General features: G+C 42.6%; 1 protein-coding gene across 1 annotated transcript in view; it reads left to right on the top strand.

Moving 5' to 3' along the window:
* Positions 1 to 5,692, top strand: part of LOC132886907 (matrix metalloproteinase-16-like) — a 126,011-nt gene extending 120,319 nt beyond the window's left edge. Inside the window, exon 10 of the mRNA XM_060922121.1 lies at positions 2,247 to 5,692. Coding sequence (XP_060778104.1) covers positions 2,247 to 2,575 — 329 coding nt within the window. The 3' untranslated portion in view covers positions 2,576 to 5,692. The remainder of the gene's footprint in view (positions 1 to 2,246) is intronic.
* The last annotated feature ends 17,115 nt before the right edge of the window (positions 5,693 to 22,807 follow it).

The raw sequence follows: 22,807 nt of genomic DNA, 5'->3' as shown, positions 1-22,807 counted from the left end.
GATTAATGGTAGAGGGCGCAAAGGCGCTTTTGGAATGGCCGCTGGATTTACTAACTGGCATTCGCGGCATGCCGTACACCACCTACGGACATCGCCGCGAATCCCTGGCCAATAGAACCGGGCCATTATTCGGGCTAGTGTCTTATCCTGCCCCAAGTGTCCAGCCATGGGATTAAAGTGAGCCACCAAAGCCTGATACGTATCCCCTTGGACACTCACCGGTATGCGATATGCTCCGATGCTCCGGCCCGATCGAGGGCGGTTCCTGGCGCGTCGGGGACCCGGACCACCGCGCCCACCTCCTTTGCCGAGCACTGATGCCGGAGGTGCCCCGGCTCCCCGCAGCGCCAGCAAACCGGCCCGGGCTCTCTCTCTGCACCGGCGCTCTGGGGCTCACTCACCTGAGGGGGGGAGAGACAGACACAGAAGTGGGAAACGGGAGGGCACCGCGGGTGCGGCGGGCCGGCTGTAAGGGAGCCAGCCCCCGCCTCCGCGGTGGGGGAACGGGGCGAGGACGAGACACAGAAGGGGGGGAGAGAGAGAGGAGAGAAACGAAGAGGGGATCTGTGATCCTGCCGTGGGAACAGCCGCCAAATGATCCTCCGCCAACTTGATGGCCTGATCCAGCGACGCCGGGCGATGGCACTGGACCCACTCTGTGGTCCCTTTGGGAAGTTGTGCGACGAACTGCTCCAGTGCCACCAGATCGACGACTCCCTCGGTGTCGCGGTTGTCAGCCCTCAGCCACCGCCGGCAGGCGTCCCGGAGTTGCTGGCCAAACGCGAACGGGCAGCCGACCTCCTCTTGGCGCAGAGCACGGAAGTGCTGTCGATGTTGTTCGGGGGTGCGCCCCACACGCTGGAGGACGGCCCGGCGCAGGTCCGCGTAGACCAGCCAGCTGCGCCTTGCCCGTTAGCGGGGGAGGAGGCGCGCCGCGCGCTGTTCCACCGGCCAGCCCGAGGCCTCTGCTGCTTGTTCGAATAGCGCGAGGAAGGCCTCGGGGATGTCATGCGGGCCCATCTCCGTTAGGGTGAGGTGGGGAGGGCCCGCAGCGGTGGAGGTGGTGGACCCCGCCGACGCGAGAAGGTGCCAGAATGCCTGACAATCTTCCTGTTGTGCCAGCACCAGGGCCTCGAACCTTTGCTCTAGCTCCTTTCAGAGGGCGACCAACGCCTGGTGCTGGCTCTGTTGGGCTGTGGCGAGGGCGTGGACCAGGTCTGCAAAGGGGGAGGACTCCATGGGGCTGTTCTCTGTGCTCCGTCCCGGGTTTTGGCACCACTATAAGAGTTTGAGCGGGTGGGTGGAGCACAGAAGTACGGCAGGCCACAACTGAGTTGTCAAAGCTCTTTATTGTGTTACTTTTCAGTCACACACAAACTCCCAGACACACACACATTAGTTGTCTGGTTCGGGAGAGAGCTCCCTTCCTCCTCTCTCTCCCTCCTTATATAGGGCGCGGTCACTGGGGAAGACACACAAACACAGGTTAATTGACGTCAGGTGCAGTGATTCTGCCACTTACCTTCCCTGACTCTGCCGTCCGGTCACAGACCGACGCTTGACCACGCCCCCGCTGCCACAATGACCTTTAAATTTTGGAAGAAAATTGAAAAAAACCATGTCTGGGAAGTTAAAAAGAATCCAGAAAAGTCTTGAAAAGGTCTGCAGTAGACTACTCTGAAGTGCTCTTCCATGGTTGCTCCCTCCTGACCTCTGTCTCGTTCATAGTTAAGCTGAGCCAGTTCGATATCCCAGGTTGAATATTTGAGGGAATCTGCTGTCTCTCACCTCTCTTCACTGTTACAGTGATTTCCACCTGCCTCACACGCTCCATTGTCACCTCAATCAACAGTGGCTCCAGGGTTTTTGTTTGTTTGTTTGTTTGTTTGTTTGTTTGTTTGTTTGTTTGTTTTTGCTTCTCTATTGTTTTCCTAGAGAAACCAAATGAATAATGCATGTGGAGAGAATGGATGAGTGCAGCCAGATTGTCCTACTGAGGATGTCACAAGCTTACATTTACTTTATTCACCAGGGACCTGGAGAAGCACTCTCATTTCTCCACACACAACAGTGCTGGGAATATAGGCTAGTAGGTTAAAGTTATCCAGAGGACAAACCAAAATCTTATCACATTGCTTGCATGTATGGATCAGAATGAAATGCAGACTAATTGCAATGATTATTAAGTCATCCATCAAGGACAGACTTCATCCTGACATGCCATAATGTCTCTGAATGTTTTGCAGGTTTCACATACTTCTACAAAGATAAAGAGTACTGGAAGTTCAACAATCAGAGGCTGCGGGTGGAGCCTGGCTATCCTCGCTCCATCCTCAAGGACTTCATGGGCTGTGATCTGATACCCATTGACCCTGAACACATCCCCACTGAAGACGTGGACATCGTCATTAAGCTCGACAACGAGGCCAGCACAGTGAAAGCCATCGCCATAGTCATCCCCTGCATCCTGGCACTGTGCCTGCTGGTGCTGCTCTACACCATCTTTCAGTTCAAGAGAAAGGGTACACCACGTCACATACTGTACTGCAAGCGCTCCATGCAGGAGTGGGTGTGAGACAGAGCCCTGCCCAGGCCAGCCCCTTTACTCCCATTCTCCCCTGGCAAATGCCACGGTGGTATAGCCCACCTTAAACCTGCGTACGGCCCTGATCTCCCTCTGTCTCTCTCCATTTCTCTGAGGAGCAGAGAGGGCCTTTGCCTAAATCTACCCCCTCCAGGAGAGGAAGGGTGCATCATCCTTACTCCCATTCCCTTTCCCTTCAGCTCAGCGCACCCGCTTTAAGACTAGGGAGGGTTTCAGATCAGACTCCCATGGTGCATTGCGATATCCTGCATCAAATCAGGTCTTAACTGTTTTAAGTGGGGGGAAAAGCTGATTGCTATAGCCCTAGGTTTTACTCCCAACTGCACGCTTGATAGAGAGAAAAAAAGAATAGAGAAAATTGCTGATCATAAAAGTTACTTGAATTCAACAAATTAATTTCTTTTCATTTGATTTTTTTAGCCTTTTGTTTGGCTTTGACCCATACATTTTATTTTTAACCATATATTTACAATTCCCTTTAAGCACTCCTGAAAAAAGAGAATCCAAACCAAATAAAGATTTCTCTCCAAAAAGGATTATTATTTTTTTTAAATTATTATTATTATTATTATTATTATTTTGTTACTGCATTCTTTTCTTTTTCTCTCCCTGCTCCTAAACTTACAGTGATAAGAAGTGGGTAACTCATGACTGTTCTGGCAGTCTGTCTCAAAAAAACAGGGGCCAAAATATTCTGCAATATTTTTAACAGCCTTAATTGTAGATTTTTTTTTTTTCCTTTTTTTGAGCTTTGCTTTGTCAGCAAGCCAGTGGGTGGTGTCTGTTGCGTTGCTACCTTTGTCCTCTTTTTGTTAACCAAGTTTGCCACTGCTCGGTTCCGTCAAGTCACTGGAACAGGAGCAAGCAGTAGTGTGCACGTAAAGTGAAATATGTCAGTGGGAGCAGAGGGAAAGTTTCTCATCACTCCATCAGCTAATATGTTACTGCTACTATCTGATGTGCTCTATCAGTATATCAATCAGATAGTGCTTCGGGGAGAATAGCTTGTTTGTTCCTGTTTACCTGCCCTGCAACAGAGCCAGGAGTGCTGGTGCTCCTCTCTGGAAGGAACTTGCAGTCAGCAGAGAGTGTGTCAACTCTTCTGGACTGCCTTGTTTTGGTGGGTGGTGTTGATATCCCAAAGCCTTGGCACACACTGCACATGGACAAGAGCATCTCAGGACACTGCTTGTGCATACGAGCATTCATATCTGCATTTGGGTCCTCTGCCTGACTACAGAGTATGAAAGAAAAGAAATAAATCATATGGTCATGGTAGGTTAAAAAAATCTGGATGGAGCCAGAACTGTTAATACGCCTCGCGGCATGCAACTTGAACTCAGCCTATTGCATTGGAAGGACTTGTTCTGAAACTCTTAAATATACAGTACCTTGCTTGCAATTGTCTTTTTATTTGTTTTCTTATATTCTTGGTACAATAAAGAACAAAAAAAATGAATGATCTCAACCTCAAGGTACAAGTGGTACTCAGAAGAGCTGAGCAGTCATCAGGAATTCTTATTTTTGGCTGATACTGGTCATAAGAGATATCTTGATTTGTTACTAATTCATTCTAACTTACAGAAACTAACAAACATGTTGCTCTTTGGCAAGCATTGTTTGAATATGGGTCTGTATCATGCTGATGTTTTCTTTTATATTTGTTTAAGAACGAATGAGACAACTATGTGTAAGATTCCTAATGGGACGAGGGATCAGTCCTGACAGAAAAATAAATTGATTAGTATAACATAAATGGCTTTATGCTTTTTGCTCATTTTTGCTCATATGTATGCACTTTTTTTAAATGTCTAAATCAAAATGCAAAGCATCTTTCTTTAACTGCCTTGCTATGACCCCCCCCCCCCCCACACACACACACACACACACACAAACTCAAGTCTTACCCTACTGCCTATTCTTTTGACTCATTCTTTCATTTTTCAGGTCCTTCTCTTACTGTTGTTGTCTCTGTGTGCATGTGTGTATGCATGAATGCAGCTCCATATTTCCTAAATATTTAGAGAAAATTGCCATATTCATTAGAACTATACCAAGGCCCAGCTATTACTGCCTTGATGGTACTGCAATGCAGTCTCATGCTGATTCTTAAGATTTGATAAAAATATAAACATGAATAGTCCAGCTGCTTTGGACAGAGAGCTCATTTAGTTTACTTAACCCAACAAATTTAGGTCCAATATGGTACTACAGTTGAAAGTGTGGCTACAGAGGCTGTACAGAAAATAACTGTAAATGGGTATCTGTACCCCTAACCTAGGACGCACTCCTGGGCCTTCGACATATTACTGTTTTCACCTCATGCCAAACCAGTGCTATTTATAAGCTTTTTGATATGGGATAGACCTGTGCCTGGTTGGTAAGAGAACCTAATTGGTGCTAATTTGACCTACACTGGCAACGTAATCTTGTGGTGCTATTCTCTCTCTCTCTCTCTCTCTCTCTCTCATTTTTTTTCCTCTAAATTCACTATGGATGTACACTTGAGTGACTGTGACCTAAGCTGGTTCGATTCCCTGGACCAGCAGGAATGGCTGAAGTGCCCTTGAGCAAGGCACCTAACCCCTAACTGCTCCCCAGGCTGCTCTGGGTATGTTGTACGTCACTCTGAATAAGAGCGTCTGCTAAATGCCATTAATGTAATGCAATTAATGTAATGTAATGAGTAATCCACTTTATTTTAACAGTAATCCATATTTGTGCATTGGTGTATTTTCTGATGAATCACAGTTACCAGATTTAATATTGGAATCCTTAAGGGAACATTCATTTTTAACCAGCCTTATTATCAGTTTGCACACTAATTCATACTAGCTTTACATATACATGTTGTTCTGTAGCAGCGTGCCGGTGTTGATGTTCTCAGTTCATGTTCATTGTCATGAGTTTATCTATACCTGTATTAAAATGCATTCATACTCGTTACATACCAGATAGATTTAAAGATTAGGAGAACAAAACTTTTTCTCTTTTCTTTTTATATATTTTGTTTTCATTCTGGCATCACCCTGGCATGTTTTTGTGCTGTATCATTTCATCATTCATTTCACTCATCAATAAACACAACTGAACATATTTTCATGAGTCATGATCATTTGTATGCATATGTGAATTATGTTTTTTTTCTACTTCCATATCATTTGTTCTCCCCATTTATTTATTTATTGTGGTTTTATCTTCTTGTGCATCACTCACGCCTGGCAAACTGCTCTGAGGTTCAGTTCTCTCTAATGTTGCGCCCTCATTGTATATTACGCATAAATACAAATCTCAACTCAGTTTATTCAGCATTTTTTTCCCCCTGTGCCATTTAGTCAGGTCCACTCATGTTTGTGTATAAACATATTTAGTGTTCATGTGCAGTAGGTTCCATCCGTAAAGAAGCAGAGGGGAGTGAAGTGGCACAGGCTGAGTGAAATGATTTTTAACTGCAGGGGAAAATTAGCTCCATTAATCGCTGTATTGGCTGTATGACGCAGCTTGTTCTCATCACACACCCCACTGTGCCTTAGTTACCATCCTCGTGGTGCAGCTTACATCCTCTCAACAGGCTCATTCATTACAATATACATCTACAGATTGTATTTGGAAAGGCTTCAAACGCAACGTTAATGCAGTTGTGTTGAGAACGTGCTCCTCACAGGGTTACACTATTTTCAGGTTAAAGTATATTAACGTGAATTCAATAGTATTTTCTGCTCATGTCATGGTTAAAGTTTGACCAACAAAAAAGTAAAATCTAAATTAAATCTTAAGCTTTCTTCCATTTGACCCTCATGGGAACCCTTAAAGTGTGCCCTATTAGATGACTTAACTCCTTTAGGAAGAATCATTAACCATCATAAGAATGCTTGAAAAAACCTTTTTACAGTGGGGCAAAAAAGTATTTAGTCAGCCACCAGTTGTGCAAGTTCTCCCACTTAAAATGACGAGAGAGGCCTGTAATTTTCATCATAGGTACACTTCAACTATGAGAGACAGAATGGGGGGAAAGAATCCAGGAAATCACATTGTAGGATTTTTAATGAATTAATTGGTAAATTCCTCGGTAAAATAAGTATTTGGTCACCTACAAACAAGCAAGATTTCTGGCTCTCACAGACCTGTAACTACTTCTTTAAGAGGCTCCTCTGTCCTCCACTCGTTACCTGGATTAATGGCACCTGTTTGAACTCGTTATGAGTATAAAAGACACCTGTCCACAACCTCAAACAGTCACACTCCAAACTCCGCTATGGCCAAGACCAAAGAGCTGTCAAAGGACACCAGAAACAAAATTGTAGACCTGCACCAGGCTGGGAAGACTGAATCTGCAATAGGTAAGCAGCTTGGTGTGAAGAAATCAACTGTGGGAGCAATTATTAGAAAATGGAAGACATACAAGACCACTGATAATCTCCCTCGATCTGGGGCTCCACGCAAGATCTCACCCTGTGGGGTCAAAATGATCACAAGAATGGTGAGCAAAAATCCCAGAACCACACGGGGGGACCTAGTGAATGACCTGCAGAGAGCTGGGACCAAAGTAACAAAGGCTACCATCAGTAACACACTACGTCACCAGGTACTCAAATCCTGCAGTGCCAGACGTGTCCCCCTGCTTAAGCCAGTACATGTCCAGGCCCGTCTGAAGTTTGCTAGAGAGCATTTGGATGATCCAGAAGAGGATTGGGAGAATGTCATATGGTCAGATGAAACCAAAAAAGAACTTTTTGGTAAAAACTCAACTTGTCGTGTTTGGAGGAGAAAGAATGCCGAGTTGCATCCAAAGAACACCATACCTGCTGTGAAGCATGGGGGTGGAAACATCATGCTTTGGGGCTGTTTTTCTGCAAAGGGACCAGGACGACTGATCCGTGTAAAGGAAAGAATGAATGGGGCCATGCATCGTGAGATTTTGAGTGAAAACCTCCTTCCATCAGCAAGGGCATTGAAGATGAAACGTGGCTGGGTCTTTCAGCATGACAATGATCCCAAACACACTGCCCGGGCAACGAAGGAGTGGCTTCGTAAGAAGCATTTCAAGGTCCTGGAGTGGCCTAGCCAGTCTCCAGATCTCAACCCCATAGAAAATCTTTGGAGGGAGTTGAAAGTCCGTGTTGCCCAGCGACAGCCCCAAAACATCACTGCTCTAGAGGAGGTCTGCATGGAGGAATGGGCCAAAATACCAGCAACAGTGTGTGAAAACCTTGTGAAGACTTACAGAAAATGTTTGACCTCTGTCATTGCCAACAAAGGGTATATAACAAAGTATTGAGATGAACTTTTGTTATTGACCAAATACTTATTTTCCACCATAATTTGCAAATAAATTCTTTAAAAATCAGACAATGTGATTTTCTGGAATTTTTTTCTCATTTTGTCTCTCATAGTTGAGGTATACCTATGATGAAAATTACAGGCCTCTCTCATCTTTTTAAGTGGGAGAACTTGCACAATTGGTGACTGACTAAATACTTTTTTGCCTCACTGTATAAGATTGTACTGCTGTCCAGTAAATCTCACTGATCTAAGGTTTCAGGTTATCATTCATTTAAGGTGTGATTGAATATCTCATTATCTAATACATCTCAGAATAACCAGTAAGTAACCTGATTTTGGTCATGTTTCTAGCTTTAGACACAAAACCCAACAAATTTTAACAATAATAGAAATAGCACATTAGCAGTAACACTGTATGCAGAAAGAGGCACGTGTAAGAGTCTTTAAAATTATTTCTACCTGCGAAAATAGCCTCTAGTCCTGGGTAAGTCTGTTCTGGCTGGTGTCCCACTTAGGCTACTGGATATTTACCCCGTTTCACATATCACCTTCCTTCCTTCCTGTTCCTCTGGGTAATTAAACCATTTCATCTTAATTAAAGCTGCCACAGAGGATGAGAAGCTGGGGACTTCTCAGAACACCACAGAAAAGAATGAGGGAAAAGAGAGAAATAGCAACAGCAAAGTGAATAAAATACTAAATTTTCAGATGCCTACCGAAAGGACAAAATAAACCCTGAATATAGAATTCAGAGATCAAGTTATTGTCTTCTGTATAGTTCACATCTACACATACTGTACTTCTTCCAGGAAAATGAAGTTTCCAAAAATCCAGTTATATTTGGTAATATTATGGACGTGAGTTATGAAACTTGTAATGGTGGTCCATTCTATCCAGGACACCAAGCTGAAGCTCAAGAATATACACTGAAGGAATCTTTATTCAGACATGCATAACAGAAATGTCCATAGGTAATGAAAATTACACTGGTCTACAGCCAAAATGCTTCCGGAATAAATAGTCAAACTTTACTAATTCTGGGTCACTGAGAACTAAAATAAAATTTAAATTGTTCATTGGCTCTAGTTTTCAAGATTGGCTCTATGAATAAATCTTTGATTGGGTTTGGATAGTACTTACTTTTTTGGCAAAACAATGAATGATGCAATCTGAAGTTGGTATTGTATCATACATGATATCATGTTATTCCTAGAAGTCACTGATGATGCAATCATAAGTCAACTTACATCACTCTGCTGAACAAACTGCCCTGTATCAGCTCAAAAAAAACCCCTCATACAGTGCTATGCACTCGAGATTAAGTCTTTGCTTGACAAGAGATACTCCGTTTCATGACTACAAGAGACAAGCTGCCAAAAAGCACTGAGTACACACTGAATAAGGAATAAACCTATTCAGTACTTATACATAATTGTTTTTTTTTTTTTGCCATTTGGTTCAAAATACATTTTATTTATATAAACTTTTTGCTGATTTTCTAGTGTTACATAAAGAGAACAGGTGAAATATCATGTAAACCAACCATAAACACATGAAGAGACCTAGGTTTACAATGTATACTTAAAATGTTACTATCTACACAATGTACATAAGTATAAAATGTAAAATCTTAAATACCTTCGAAGCCATAGCCAATCAGCTGTTTTAATTGTCATATTTGAATTCAACACACTAAATTTCATAACAAACAGCCAATTTCATCTCTGAAGCAGACAACTTCTGAAAAATTGTTGGCCAGTGTTACATATTAGACACCCCACTTCATCCACTCCTTTAACCTGTTTCTCAAGAATAGAGCATTTGATTTATAAATGATACACAGCAGTGGCACGGTGGTGTAGTGGTTAGTGCTGTCGCCTCACAGCAAGAAGGTCCGGGTTCGAGCCCCATGGCCGGCGAGGGCCTTTCTGTGCGGAGTTTGCATGTTGTCTGCGTGGGTTTCCTCTGGGTGCTCTGGTTTCCCCCACAGTCCAAAGACGTAGGTTAGGTTAACTGGTGGCTCTAAAGTGAGTGTGAATGGTTGTCTATGGTCGGGTTTACATTAGAGCGGATCATCAGATTAACGTTTTTAAAAACGATTAGCGTGCACACAGCAACGCCAATACACGATTCGCGTGCACACAGCAACGCCAATACACGGATACGCTAATCACATGACTAATTCGGCACGTAAGTTGAAATGTGTCAGTGTGGCTCATCGCTTCCTCCTCAGCGGCTGCGCTCCAAATCACTCCGCCCTGAACAGCGAGTGCCCTCTGGAGGGTGCGCACTTCGGCCCTGCGCAGCTCACAGAGCGTGCCAGTGTAGTGCACGAGCAGTGATTCGGGACTGAGCCGCTGTACGCAAGTCACTTACCACTTGCAAGTGGAAGGATGGCAAGCCTAAAGACAATCATAACTACACAATGGGCAGTATTTGCATCAGTATTTGCAGTATTTTCATACTTTTATACTCTTTAATGAAAGGTGATACAAGGCGGAAGTCCGCACCGTTTTTCAGCAGTCGCGTCACATGACCAACGCCAGCGAATCAGGAAGGTGGATGTCACAGTGACGTTGTCCAATGAGACGCCAGCTAGAGCTCAGCACAGCGTATCCGCGTATCCTCAATGTTTACACAGCACCGGAGCTGACACGATCTGGATTGAATACGTGGACCCTGGCGGATTCCCGTTTCCAGGCGTTTTAATGTAAACGGACAGTGCATCCGCGACAAAAACAAGACAGATACGGTCTAATGTAAACTTGGCCTATGTGTCAGCCCTGTGATGACCTGGCGACTTGTCCAGGGTGTACCCTGCCTTTAACTCGTAGTCAGCTGGGATAGGCTCCAGCTTGCCTGCAACCCTGTAGAACAGGATAAAGCAGCTAGAGATAATGAGATAAGATGATACACAGCAGCCCAATACACTCGTCACATCTTTATACTAGATCCTGATTGAGCTGAACCTAACACAGATGACGGTTATCAGACGACAGACATCATTTGCCATCCTGTAATTCCTAATTGGGCATTACTGTTGTTAAATCTGGTTTTGTTTTTTTAATCTCTTGTGATTAGTGTGATGAATGGAGAGCAACTACTCAAGCACTTTCTTTCTGAGTCAGCAGTCAAAATCAGCATTTCTATTTGGAGTTAGAATGTGAACTGCTGAATGTGTTCTGCTGTGTTAATTAGTGCCATTTAAACATTAAGAATCATTATGCCTTGCATTCAGGGTTGAATGTAAAAGAAATCTGTTAATCTCTCTCTCTCTCTCTCTTTCTGTGTGTGTGTGTGTGTGTGTTGTACATGTTGAGTGCTCACTTTTCCAGCACTGAGACTCAGATACCCCTTTCCCACCAAATCAGTTCCAGGGCTGGTTCGGGGCCAGTGCTTAGTTTGGAACCGGGTTTTCTGTTTCCACTGACAAAGAACTGGCTCTGGGCCAGAAAAACCGGTTCCAGGGTAGCACCAGCTCTTTGCTGGGCTAGAGGAAAGAACTGCTTATGTCAGCAGGGGGCGGAGTTGTTAAGACTAACAACAATAGCAAGACCACGAGAGGGCACCATTTTTAAATAAGCGACGAGATATCATGGATGCAGTAAAGCAGCAGTCATCCATTATTGTTGTTGTTGTTGCTGCTTCTTCTTCTTCTTCTCCGTGTTGTTGTTGCTTCGATGTTCGCACCAAGGTTTATGTAAATGCAGCAACGTAACTGACATATACAGTGACGTAATGACGTGGCTCCCCTTAGCACCCCGAGCTATGGAAAAGCAAACTGGTTCTCAGCTGGCTCGCAAGTTGAACGAGTTGTGAACCAGCACCAGCACTGGCCCCGAACCAGCCCTGGAACTGATTTGGTGGAAAAGGGGTAAGAGATGCCTGGGGCCAGCCTGTGGATTCCAACATGTCTTCATCAGATATCATGGCAGGCCTTCTTACTAATCTGTCACTTGCATGGTACCAAGCTATATTACAATAACCCCTGAGGTTCGTGCCCATTCAGCCCAATATTGTTGTGGCAATGTCAAAAGGAAGTTTAAATAAGAGAACCCCAAAATATAAAGCAGGAACTTGAAACAGTTCCCAGAGAGAGAGAGAGAGAGAGAGAGAGTTCAACCAGAGTCCAGAGCATTTTCTGATGTCTCAGGCTCAGAGATCGAGGCTACAGAGAGCATCATGTCTTAAGGAAAACTGTAACAGTCTTTTTATAGTCACAAACAGATTTAAATATAGTATGCATATTTACAACATATTAATTACAGTGATTAACAAAAATTAGTTACTACCCAGCTATGCAATTCTACAATTACTCAAATCCTTTTATAATTAGTAAACAGTAATCACCGAATCACATGGTTACATTTTTTATTCATACAGAAAAGAAAAAGTAAAATAAAATTATTTGGGACTTTTTCAATCATATCTGCTAGTGGAGTAGCTAGGAATTCATTTCAGGGGGATGAAGAAATATGCTAAATAAAATCACAGCATGATCTGTACAATTAAATTAAAACGTATGCTGCGTTCATGAATTCATGGAAATTAATAGGCATGATCGAGTAGATCTGACCGTTTTTGCTTTATTAATAACGTTAGTAAATTTAGTTCCACTGAAATGTATTAGGGAGAAATTGCATTTTACTTTATTAAACCACATCAACCTTTCATTTTCTACTCCTGCAGTAAATTTTCCAGTACTTCACATTATATCGCCTTGATCTCCCTATGCACAAGCCTAAGTGCTGTTAGCTGACGGATAGCTTTTTAAACACAAATGGGAAAAATACATGATCATGATTGCTTGATCCTGTTTCTCACCATACTAGCTGGTAGGCAATAAAATGTGATTAAACATACTAAAGGACATGTTCATTTCATATCTGTGGTGGTTAAATATGGAATTGTAATGATGACTTTCTTGACTAATTATGAATTGTTTTTGCATAGCAATTGCGCTATAACAATGCTATTTGTCACACACACATATAATCAGTTGTGCTGTATGTGAACCCCCAGAGAATAAGCTTTTGCAAATGCCATGTTTTCCTCTAGCTACGCCTCTGCTATGTGCACTATATATCTCTGCACTCTGCACCTGACTCATAGCAGAATAATTCTGATTTCATCCGAGATTAAACATTTATAGGTATACATTGCAATGTTGTCTGAACAGCACTGCTCAAAAGAAAACATTTATAGCCTTTAGTGCAGGAGAATATCTAAAATCTAGTACAAACAAGCAGGGTTAATGTAGATATCAAGACTGGAGCCAGGATTATACTTGGATTTAGATTTGTGGCCTTCCAGAAAATTTTCGAGAGTGAAATGTCGAGAATGCTATTAAAATAGCAGAGGAAAAGAACCACAAGGGAAGGGAATAAATGTAAAGTCATGGAGGTGTTAATGCTACAGTAAAACACATGTGGATACAAGAATTCCTCTCTCGGAATGCATTAAATTATGATGTGAGTTCATACTTCTTCTAAAGTACACACTATTTTCGTTCTAAAATTAGGTCTTTTTTTCCCCTCGAGACAGATCAGGCTATGTCTCTCATGCACAACAAATTATGGGCTCAGTCGGTTGCGGTTCCAGCAGACCAGAGGCTGAGTTCAACTACTGTGGTATTAGCAAGGGAAAGTAATTTAACATTATATGTTAATTGACATAGAGTCTGGTCAGTGCAATGCAGCAATCTCATGTGGAGCTCAAGGGTGCGGTTTGTATTTTTAGCTACACTGGGCTGACATTCAGACTCAGTAGGTTAATTCATTTATGATTTGTTCACAACAGGAGGAATAACGACTAAATCTCAGCCATTACTGGTTTTGGCATCATGAGATGGAGCTCATACTGAAATCATAACACTCACAAGTAGACTGCGATGCTGGGAGTACAGCAGCTGTTAATGGGAAATAAATGAGTGCTGCTTCTGTGAGGAAAGGATAAAGCACAAAGTGTGTGTCCTATCCCAGTTCCTCTAAAATGAATGGGATATAGGGGTGTGTGTGTGTGTTTGACCAGGAATAGGAGATGCATTAAGATGAAGAAAAGTAAAGGTAAAGGTACACTTTTTATGGCCACATACCCAATTTATGTGAATAAAGATATTTTATGTATTGCCAAATTGAGGCAATTACAAATACATTAATATCACTTTCCACTAATACATGGGGAAAATGTCCAGTTGAACTCCACTTTTGTTGGAACTACAACAAACTCTAATTTTATGAATGCAATCTACACATATATTCATGTTCAGTAACCCCTTTATCCTGGTCGTTGTGGACCTGAAGCCTATCCTGAGAACCCTGGGCATGAGGCAGGAAAACAATCTGGATGAGATACCATTCTATCACAGTAAACCAGGCACACACACACACACACACACACACACACACACTCATACCTATTTAGAATAGCCAATTCACCTACCTGCATGTATGGTATTTGGGAAGTGTGAGGGTACTGGAGAATCTGGAAGAAACTCACACAAATACAAAAAGAACACATGAAACTCCAGACAGAACTCTGAGCTCTGGATCAAACTAGGAACCCTGGAGCCCTGTGAGGCAGCAATCCTACCCACTGCACCACCATGTCAGCTGGCCGGATTATCATGGGCACATCATTGGCAAAACATAAAATTCTTAATGCAGACTGTTGCCTTGAAATTTCAAGTATTCTCAACTATTCTTTTTTTACAGTGTAGCTGCCAGTCCTGTGCAGTGGAAAGTAGACCCACCAAAGCTGTAGGTTGTGGTTTGGGCTTCTCCCCTGCCTTGACAAATGTCATCTGCTTCCTAGGAGGGCAGTTGGGCCTATTGTTTTTTATGGCTGAGGAGAGTTTTTTTATGGCTCTGCTCACCAGATGTCAGACAAAGTGAGCCTTCATTCCATTGCACTCTTCCATCTCATCCAAGCCCTCTGCTGACTCATACCTGCCACCCTACTTTTTCTTACTTCGTCCATGGCTGCCCTCACTTCTCCCTGGACCAGAAGTTGCTCCTCCTTGCCCTGGACTCTATCATACTTAGGCATTGGACAGCTGCCCAAGCCTGATCTTCCCATTGCCACTCTGCCAATGACTGCCTTGTGCCTCAGCCTTGCTTCTGCTATCTCCAGATCCCTAGCGGCACTCCATTTCTTGTCTGTGTGTACTTCAATGCCAGCTGCTGAGACTTAAGGGTCATTAGAGTCTATGTATTGCAATGCCTCTGTAGTATGGGATACCTTGTACTCTTCCATGACACTGTTGAAAGGAAGCTCTAGAATGTTATTTCTGTATAAAGTTGCACTGCTCAAGCTATGTGGGAAGCCAAGCCATCTATGAAGGTATCCGTTGATTCTCTTCTCCATTGTCTCTACTGATGTGATGGGTACAGCACCATGACCACAGGATCTGAGGCAGGATGCCATGATGGTAGGGATGAGCGAGTACAGCATTATCTGTATCTGTATCTGTATCCGTACTCGGAGTGGGCGAGGCCTAACCCGGAAGTGGGTGGGATTTAAACCTGAAGTGGGAGGGATTTAACCCGGAAGTGGGTCTGGTTGTCTTGAAATGGGCGGGGCTTTAACCAGTATGTTATTTTAAGCATGCAATTGATATGGGTTGATCAGAAATTGTTATATTTATTGCTGATTAGAAAACTATTTACAGGACACCATCACCATTGAGCTTCAGATCATTGGTTTTGATCACGATAGCAAACGAACTATTTACAGAACAAGTTTTGCAACAATGAATACAACACATGCGGTTGCAATTATGAAATGAAATGTAATGAACAAGAGTTTTCATACTCAACATAACTTTCTTTTTTTAACTTTTAATTTTTTTTATGATCAGTGTGATTTTTTTTTATTATTTTATTTGGTTCTTTTTTATTTTTTTTATTTCCACACCAGGTGTGTGTGTGTGTGTGTGTGTGTGTGTAGCTTAATTTGTAATATTATTTATACCACTACTACCTAGAAAGTGTCAGACACTCAGTGCGTGAAGTAAAATAAAACTGGTTAGAGCCAACTGACGGTTTAAAAAAAAAAACTCCGACGACCGGCAGAGAGTGTGTGTGTGTGTGTGTGTGTGTGTGTGTGTGTGTGTGTGTGTGTGTAGCTTAATTTGTAATATTTATACCACTACTACCTTTATTTTTACATGAATTACAGCAAGAAAGTGTCAGGCACTCAATGCGTGAAGTAAAAAAACCCCTGTTTTTAACTGACGGTTAAAAAAAGAAAAAAAATCTCCAACAGGCAGAGACGCAACATGAGTCGCTTTCTACCAAGCACCATGTCTGAACGAACCCATGTTTACCAGAACTCTACTGGTTATAAGTAAGTACAAACTGAAATAAAAACAAACTTGAAGCTGAAGAAACCCGAAACGTTAACAGAAAAGACCCGCGAACCTGAGTGACTGAGGGAGAGACAGAGAGCTGTTCTCTGTGTGAGTGAGCAGAGCGGTGTGTGTAAGGGAGGGGCGCTGTGACGCTGTGTGAGGATTTTCATTCAGTCTGAGCACAGATATTGACTCGTATTACTCGTATAATACTTGTACTCGGCAAAAGTGCTTTATCCGTACCGGATACTCGTTTCAGCCGAGTATCCGGCTCAACTCTACATGATGGTAAATCCAGCACTTGACTTTCCTAAGCAGTCCTAACTTGTCCACTCTACTGAGCCAGGTCTCCAACTCCTTGATAGATGTCTGGATTGCTGCTGCATCTCTGAGGCTGTAATCAAAAAGTTCTTCTTATTGATACAACCCCGATCCCAAAAAAGTTGGGACAAAGTACAAATTGTAAATAAAAACGGAATGCAATGATGTGGAAGTTTCAAAATTCCATATTTTATTCAGAATAGAACATAGATGACATATCAAATGTTTAAACTGAGAAAATGTATCATTTAAAGAGAAAAATTAAGTGATTTTAAATTTCATGACAACAACACATCTCAAAAAAGTTGGGACAAGGCCATGTTTACCACTGTGAGACATCCCCTTTTCTCTTTACAACAGTCTGTAAACGTCTGGGGACTGAGGAGACAAGTTGCTCAAGTTTAGGGATAGGAATGTTAACCCATTCTTGTCTAATGTAGGATTCTAGTTGCTCAACTGTCTTAGGTCTTTTTTGTCATATCTTCCGTTTTATGATGTGCCAAATGTTTTCTATGGGTGAAAGATCTGGACTGCAGCCTGGCCAGTTCAGTACCCGGACCCTTCTTCTATGCAGCCATGATGCTGTAATTGATGCAGTATGTGGTTTGGCATTATCATGTTGGAAAATGCAAGGTCTTCCCTGAAAGAGACGTCGTCTAGATGGGAGCATATGTTGCTCTCGAACCTGGATATACCTTTCAGCATTGATGGTGTCTTTCCAGATGTGTAAGCTGCCCATGCCACATGCACTAATGCAACCCCATGCCATCAGAGATGCAGACTTCTGAACTGAGTGCTGATAACAACTTGGGTCGTCCTTCTCCTCTTTAGTCCGAATGACATGGCGTCCCTGATTTCCATAAAGAACTTCAAATTTTGATTCATCTGACCACAGAACAGTTTTCCACTTTGCCATAGTCCATTTTAAATGAGCCTTAGCCCAGAGAAGACGTTTGCGCTTCTGGATCATGTTTAAGTACGGCTTCTTCTTTGAACTATAGAGTTTTAGCTGGCAACGGCGGATGGCACGGTGAATTGTGTTCACAGATAATGTTCTCTGGAAATATTCCTGAGGCCATTTTGTGATTTCCAATACAGAAGCATGCCTGTATGTGATGCAGTGCCGTCTAAGGGCCCGAAGATCACAGGCACCCAGTATGGTTTTCCGGCCTTGACCCTTATGCACAGAGATTCTTCCAGATTCTCTGGATCTTTTGATGATATTTTGCACTGTAGATGATGATATGTTCAAACTCTTTGCACTTTTACACTGTCGAACTCCTTTCTGATATTGCTCCACTATTTGTCAGCGCAGAATTAGGGGGATTGGTGATCCTCTTCCCATCTTTACTTCTGAGAGCTGCTGCCACTCCAAGATGCTCTTTTTATACCCAGTCATGTTAATGACCTATTGCCAATTGACCTAATGAGTTGCAATTTGGTCCTCCAGCTGTTCCTTTTTTGCACCTTTAACTTTTCCAGCCTCTTATTGCCCCTGTCCCAACTTTTTTGAGATGTGTTGCTGTCATGAAATTTCAAATGAGCCAATATTTGGCATGAAATTTCAAAATGTCTCACTTTTGACATTTGATATGTTGTCTGTGTTCTATTGTGAATACAATATCAGTTTTTGAGATTTGTAAATTATTGCATTCCGTTTTTATTTACAATTTGTACTTTGTCCCAACTTTTTTGGAATCAGGGTTGGAGATTGAATTGTGGTGCCATCCAGAAAAAAAGTGAAACTTGTCAGAGACTCTGCCTTTCTTCAGGACAAGTGACTTGGACTTGGAAAGCTTGAAACTCCTCCTTGCCCACTTGATGAGCCTTTCCAGCCCTTGTAACTTCCATCTGCTCCCTGATACAGAGGATGTGTTGACTGTAAGGTCATCCATGTAGGCGCTGATGGGGGGCTGTTACATGCCAGACTTGGTTAATGGACCTCTGCACTTCAGTTCTGCAGCTTTTACCACATATTCATGGCCAGGGCAAAGAGCATGACTAAAATTATATATCCAATGATGATACCCTTCTCTAGTCGATACTAAATTGATACTACTGGCCAAGAAGTGACTCTCAATCTGAAGTTGTTATATTAATCCAAGATGAGGTCCTTGATCTTTCTGGGAACATGGAGCCTATTAGGCACAGTCTCAACCAGCTTGTGTGGTATTGACCCATAGGCATTGGCCAGGTCTAGCTACAGCACAATCAGATTTCCTTTCCTCTCATGTGACTCTCTAATAAGCTAGGTAACTATGCCTGTATGTTCAAGGCAGCCTGACATCCCTGGAGTTCCACCCTTTTACACTGAGGTGTCAATATAGTTGTTATTAAGCAGGAAGTCTGTCAGCCGTAGGGACATGATGCTGAAGAAAATATTGCCTTTGACACTGAGCAGCAAGATTGATCTGAACTGCTCAATACCTGTGAAATTCTCCTCTTTGGGAATTCAGACGCCTTCAGCAAGCTTCTACTGCTTGGCAATGACTCCCCTTCACCAAATTGTTCGCAGTAATTTCCAGAGGAGCTGGAGTAATTCTGTACAGCATTTTTACACCTTATAAAGTACTCAGCTTGGCCCAGGAGCTGAGCTGGCTCTAGCTACTTTTACCACTTCTTGCATCTCTTTCAGGCTCAGCTCCCTCATGTCAAAGTTAACTTCTGGGGCTGGATGGTCAAAGAGGGCTCTCTGATGTTCCAGTTCCTGGTGTCTTATAGGATCATGCAAGGTGGCATGGAGAAATTGATTGACTTAATCTTTGGAGCATGTGAGGCATCCAGTACACCCGCTGTCATGCAAATCCCTTGTAAAACCAAAGGGGTTGGCTATAAAACTATCTCATTTCCTGGCTCTCTTCCTGCCCCTGCTCCTGTGCCACACTGCCCTCCACAGGGTCATGAGCTTCTTCCTGAGGATATTCCTGAGCTCAGAAAGTGGTGGTATCTCCTCCTCGGCATGCTTGTACTGCTTTTTGAGGGCCCAGAGCTCTTGTTGCAGCTAGTGAATCTTTACTGGTCTATGGTTCATGGTATAAGGTGTCTTACCAGTCTTCTCCTTCACCAGGCCAAATCGCTCTGCTCCATAGCTCACCATAGCTCACCATGACTGCAGACATAGCTTGCAGGCAGCTTTCAACATCTCCCTTCCACATGTTTGACATTATTCAGGCAGTGTCCTCCCCAAATTGGTACCATGCTCTTTGTTTGCTGGCTGGAGGCCATTTCACTTGCACCTTTTGGACTACTCTGCCTGGTGACAGAGCTTCTGGTGTTTGGAGATTCTGGGCACTGTGGGATAATTCTGGGCTGGGCTCCTTCTGTGTCTCACCAAGGTCAAGCCCTGAGCACTGCACTCTATACTCAGTATACAGTATATGCACTGTATACTATATATAGTATACTGTATACTATATACCAGTGTTTCTCAACCACTGGGCCACGACCCATTCGTTGGCTGCAAAGCACCATCTAGTGGGCCACAATTTTTTTTCAAGTTGAAGCTAATTTTTACTCATAGAAGGGTACAGTTGCTGGGTTGGAGGCAATGTCACATCCACCTCATTAAGCTATGATCACACTACAGCTCACAATGCTTTGCGATGGGTTATCAACGAAAGTGAGACATTTTGATGGTGATATACACGTGAGCTAAAAGTTGTGGTCACACAGGAGGTGAACACTTGACTGTCGCGCCATTGCATGCTTGAGTCTGGTGCAGCTCGAGTGGCCACATGCATTCACGGAGCACATTGTGCGCGTGCTTGGGACCCAGTCATTACGGGAAACACCTGTTACTGATTTGAGCGCAATCAGCACGCACGGATACGGAGGCTGTTTTCACAGACACTTTGTGAAGCTTTATCACTGTTAGGTTTGTTTCTAGCCATGTTTATAATGCTGTTTAAATACTCTGCTTTCTATTTTACTTTTGTTAAAAAAACACTTAGAAGATGGCTCTGGACACGTACAGTAATGCATTTATATCTGAGGACTACAATCGACTTGCTAACTTTAGGACTGCAGTTGTCATGAACAGTTTTGCACTCAAGTTTCCATCAATGAACAGTTTATAACTTCAACAAAACAGACTTCATGCTAAAACTATAATGAATTTACTGGTTACACAGTTATACTTTGTGACTATATTGGACACAGTTATAGAAGTGAGTTATTTATAATCACGTTATCTGTCATCACCCAAATGAGGATGGGTTCCCTTTTGAGGCTGGTTCCTCTCGAGGTTTCTTCCTCATGTCGTCTGAGGGAGTTTTTCCTTGCCACCATCACCAGAGGCTTGCTCATTGGGGATAGATTAGGGATAAAATTAGCTCATGTTTAAAGTCTTTATTTCTCTGTAAGGCTGCTTTGCTACAGTGTCTATTATTAAAAGTACTATAAAAGTAAACTTGACTTGACTTAAATATCACACCTGCTAATAAGCACTCTTCCTGCACTTAGATCTGTCTGTTGCCATCTATCTTGTAGTGTCCTGATCCCCAGATCTTTAACCCAGCCACACATGAACTGTTGTACACCTCCATGCTCTTTCAGGTTTTCATCTGTGTGTCCATGTAGAATGATGTCTGCAGCACCAGGTAGTTTGAGATGTCTAGGAACTCAACGGATGGATAATTTTCCAACTCGCAGGAAAAATCCTTCTTTGTTAGCGTATAAGGATCCATCCCACTGAGTGGTTTCTATATCCACTTATTTTGAGTGTACTACTTGGTTTTAATAACTTGCTTGTCTTCTGTACATAAACATGGCAATAAGTTCTTGTGTGAATCGACCAGACTCCACTTTTGGATCATTAATTCCTTTTGACTAAGAATACCCTGCATGCATGGTTTTATGTTGGCTTCTGGAACATCCATAGAATTTTGAATACAATGCCTACAATTACAAACAGTTTGTTTTTATTGCACTTATTTAATTCCTGGACTCCTATCTGTAACAGGGAGTGATGTTGCATTCCGTTAATACACTTTACAATAGATTATTAGATTCTAATAGAATAGATAAGCCAAAATAATTTGGGATCTTTTTTTAATGGCCCCAACTCATTACAAGTATGAATAGGTGGGCCTCAAAGTAGAAAAGGTTGAGAACCCCTGCTATATACTACTGTATCGGTGGTGTAGTGGTTAGCGCTGTCGCCTCATAGCAAGAAGGTCCAGGTTCGAGCCCCGTGGCTGGCGAGGGCCTTTCTATGCAGAGTTTGCATGTTCTCCCTGTGTCCGTGTGGGTTTCCTCTGGGTGCTCCGGTTTCCCCCACAGTCCAAAGACATGCAGGTTAGGTTAACTGGTGGCTCTAAATTGACCATAGGTGTGAATGTAAGTGTGAATGGTTGTCTGTGTCTATGTGTCAGCCCTGTGATGACCTGGCGACTTGTCCAGGGTGTACCCCGCCTTTCGCCCGTAGTCAGCTGGGATAGGCTCCAGCTTGCCTGCGACCCTGTAGAACAGGATAAAGCAGCTAGAGATAATGAGATATTATATACAGTATATGCACTGTATACTTACTGTGTCCTCCTGCATCAAGTATTTTGGTCTACTCTACTGTCTACTGGTCGACAACTACTTAAGTATTTTCCACCACTGCAAGAATGTAAGCCTGCACCGGTCTCAATTTCTGCATAGAATGTAATACTAGAATGAAACCACTGGGGGCAGCAGCAGTGATGCTACTATTACATCACACAGCACTGTTTTCAGGCCACTCTTAATCCGCTTTTAAAGAGCACAGAAACAGATAAACTGGTTTCATTTACAACATTCATTGCTTAGATAACAAGAAGTTGAACTAAGTCCTCATATGAATGTTGAAAAAGTTTTTTCGTTTTTTGTAGATAGTTTCATCCTTCAAAAAAGTAGTATTTGCAAACCAGAAATAAATTTCAAAGCAGCACACTGATTCATGAAGATTAAAAAAGAAAGCACTTGAAAACTCTGTTTGGTGAGTGAAATATACTAAGTAGTTGAAGACTTGATATTTGTTCATAGTCTAATGAGTTTGTTTATGTTTAATCTGTTTTAATTTCGGGCTGTTAAAATGTGATTTATCACAGTTTAGAAATAGAGCTATAGATCCATTTATGACCATGATTTTCAATCATCCTGTGCTTTTAAATAAGTTCCTTTTCACACTTAATTTAATTTGTAATATAAATTGGTTATTGTTACTGTATAAGGGAATATTAATCAGCTTAGAGCATAGTGAGATTTTTTTTTAATGTTATGTTAAT

The sequence above is a fragment of the Neoarius graeffei genome, chromosome 5, assembly GCF_027579695.1.
Source record: "Neoarius graeffei isolate fNeoGra1 chromosome 5, fNeoGra1.pri, whole genome shotgun sequence".
NCBI classification, from domain to species: Eukaryota; Metazoa; Chordata; class Actinopteri; order Siluriformes; family Ariidae; genus Neoarius; species Neoarius graeffei.
The sequence above is the reverse complement of the archived record's forward strand: the minus strand, read 5'-3'. Positions and strand labels throughout refer to the sequence as shown.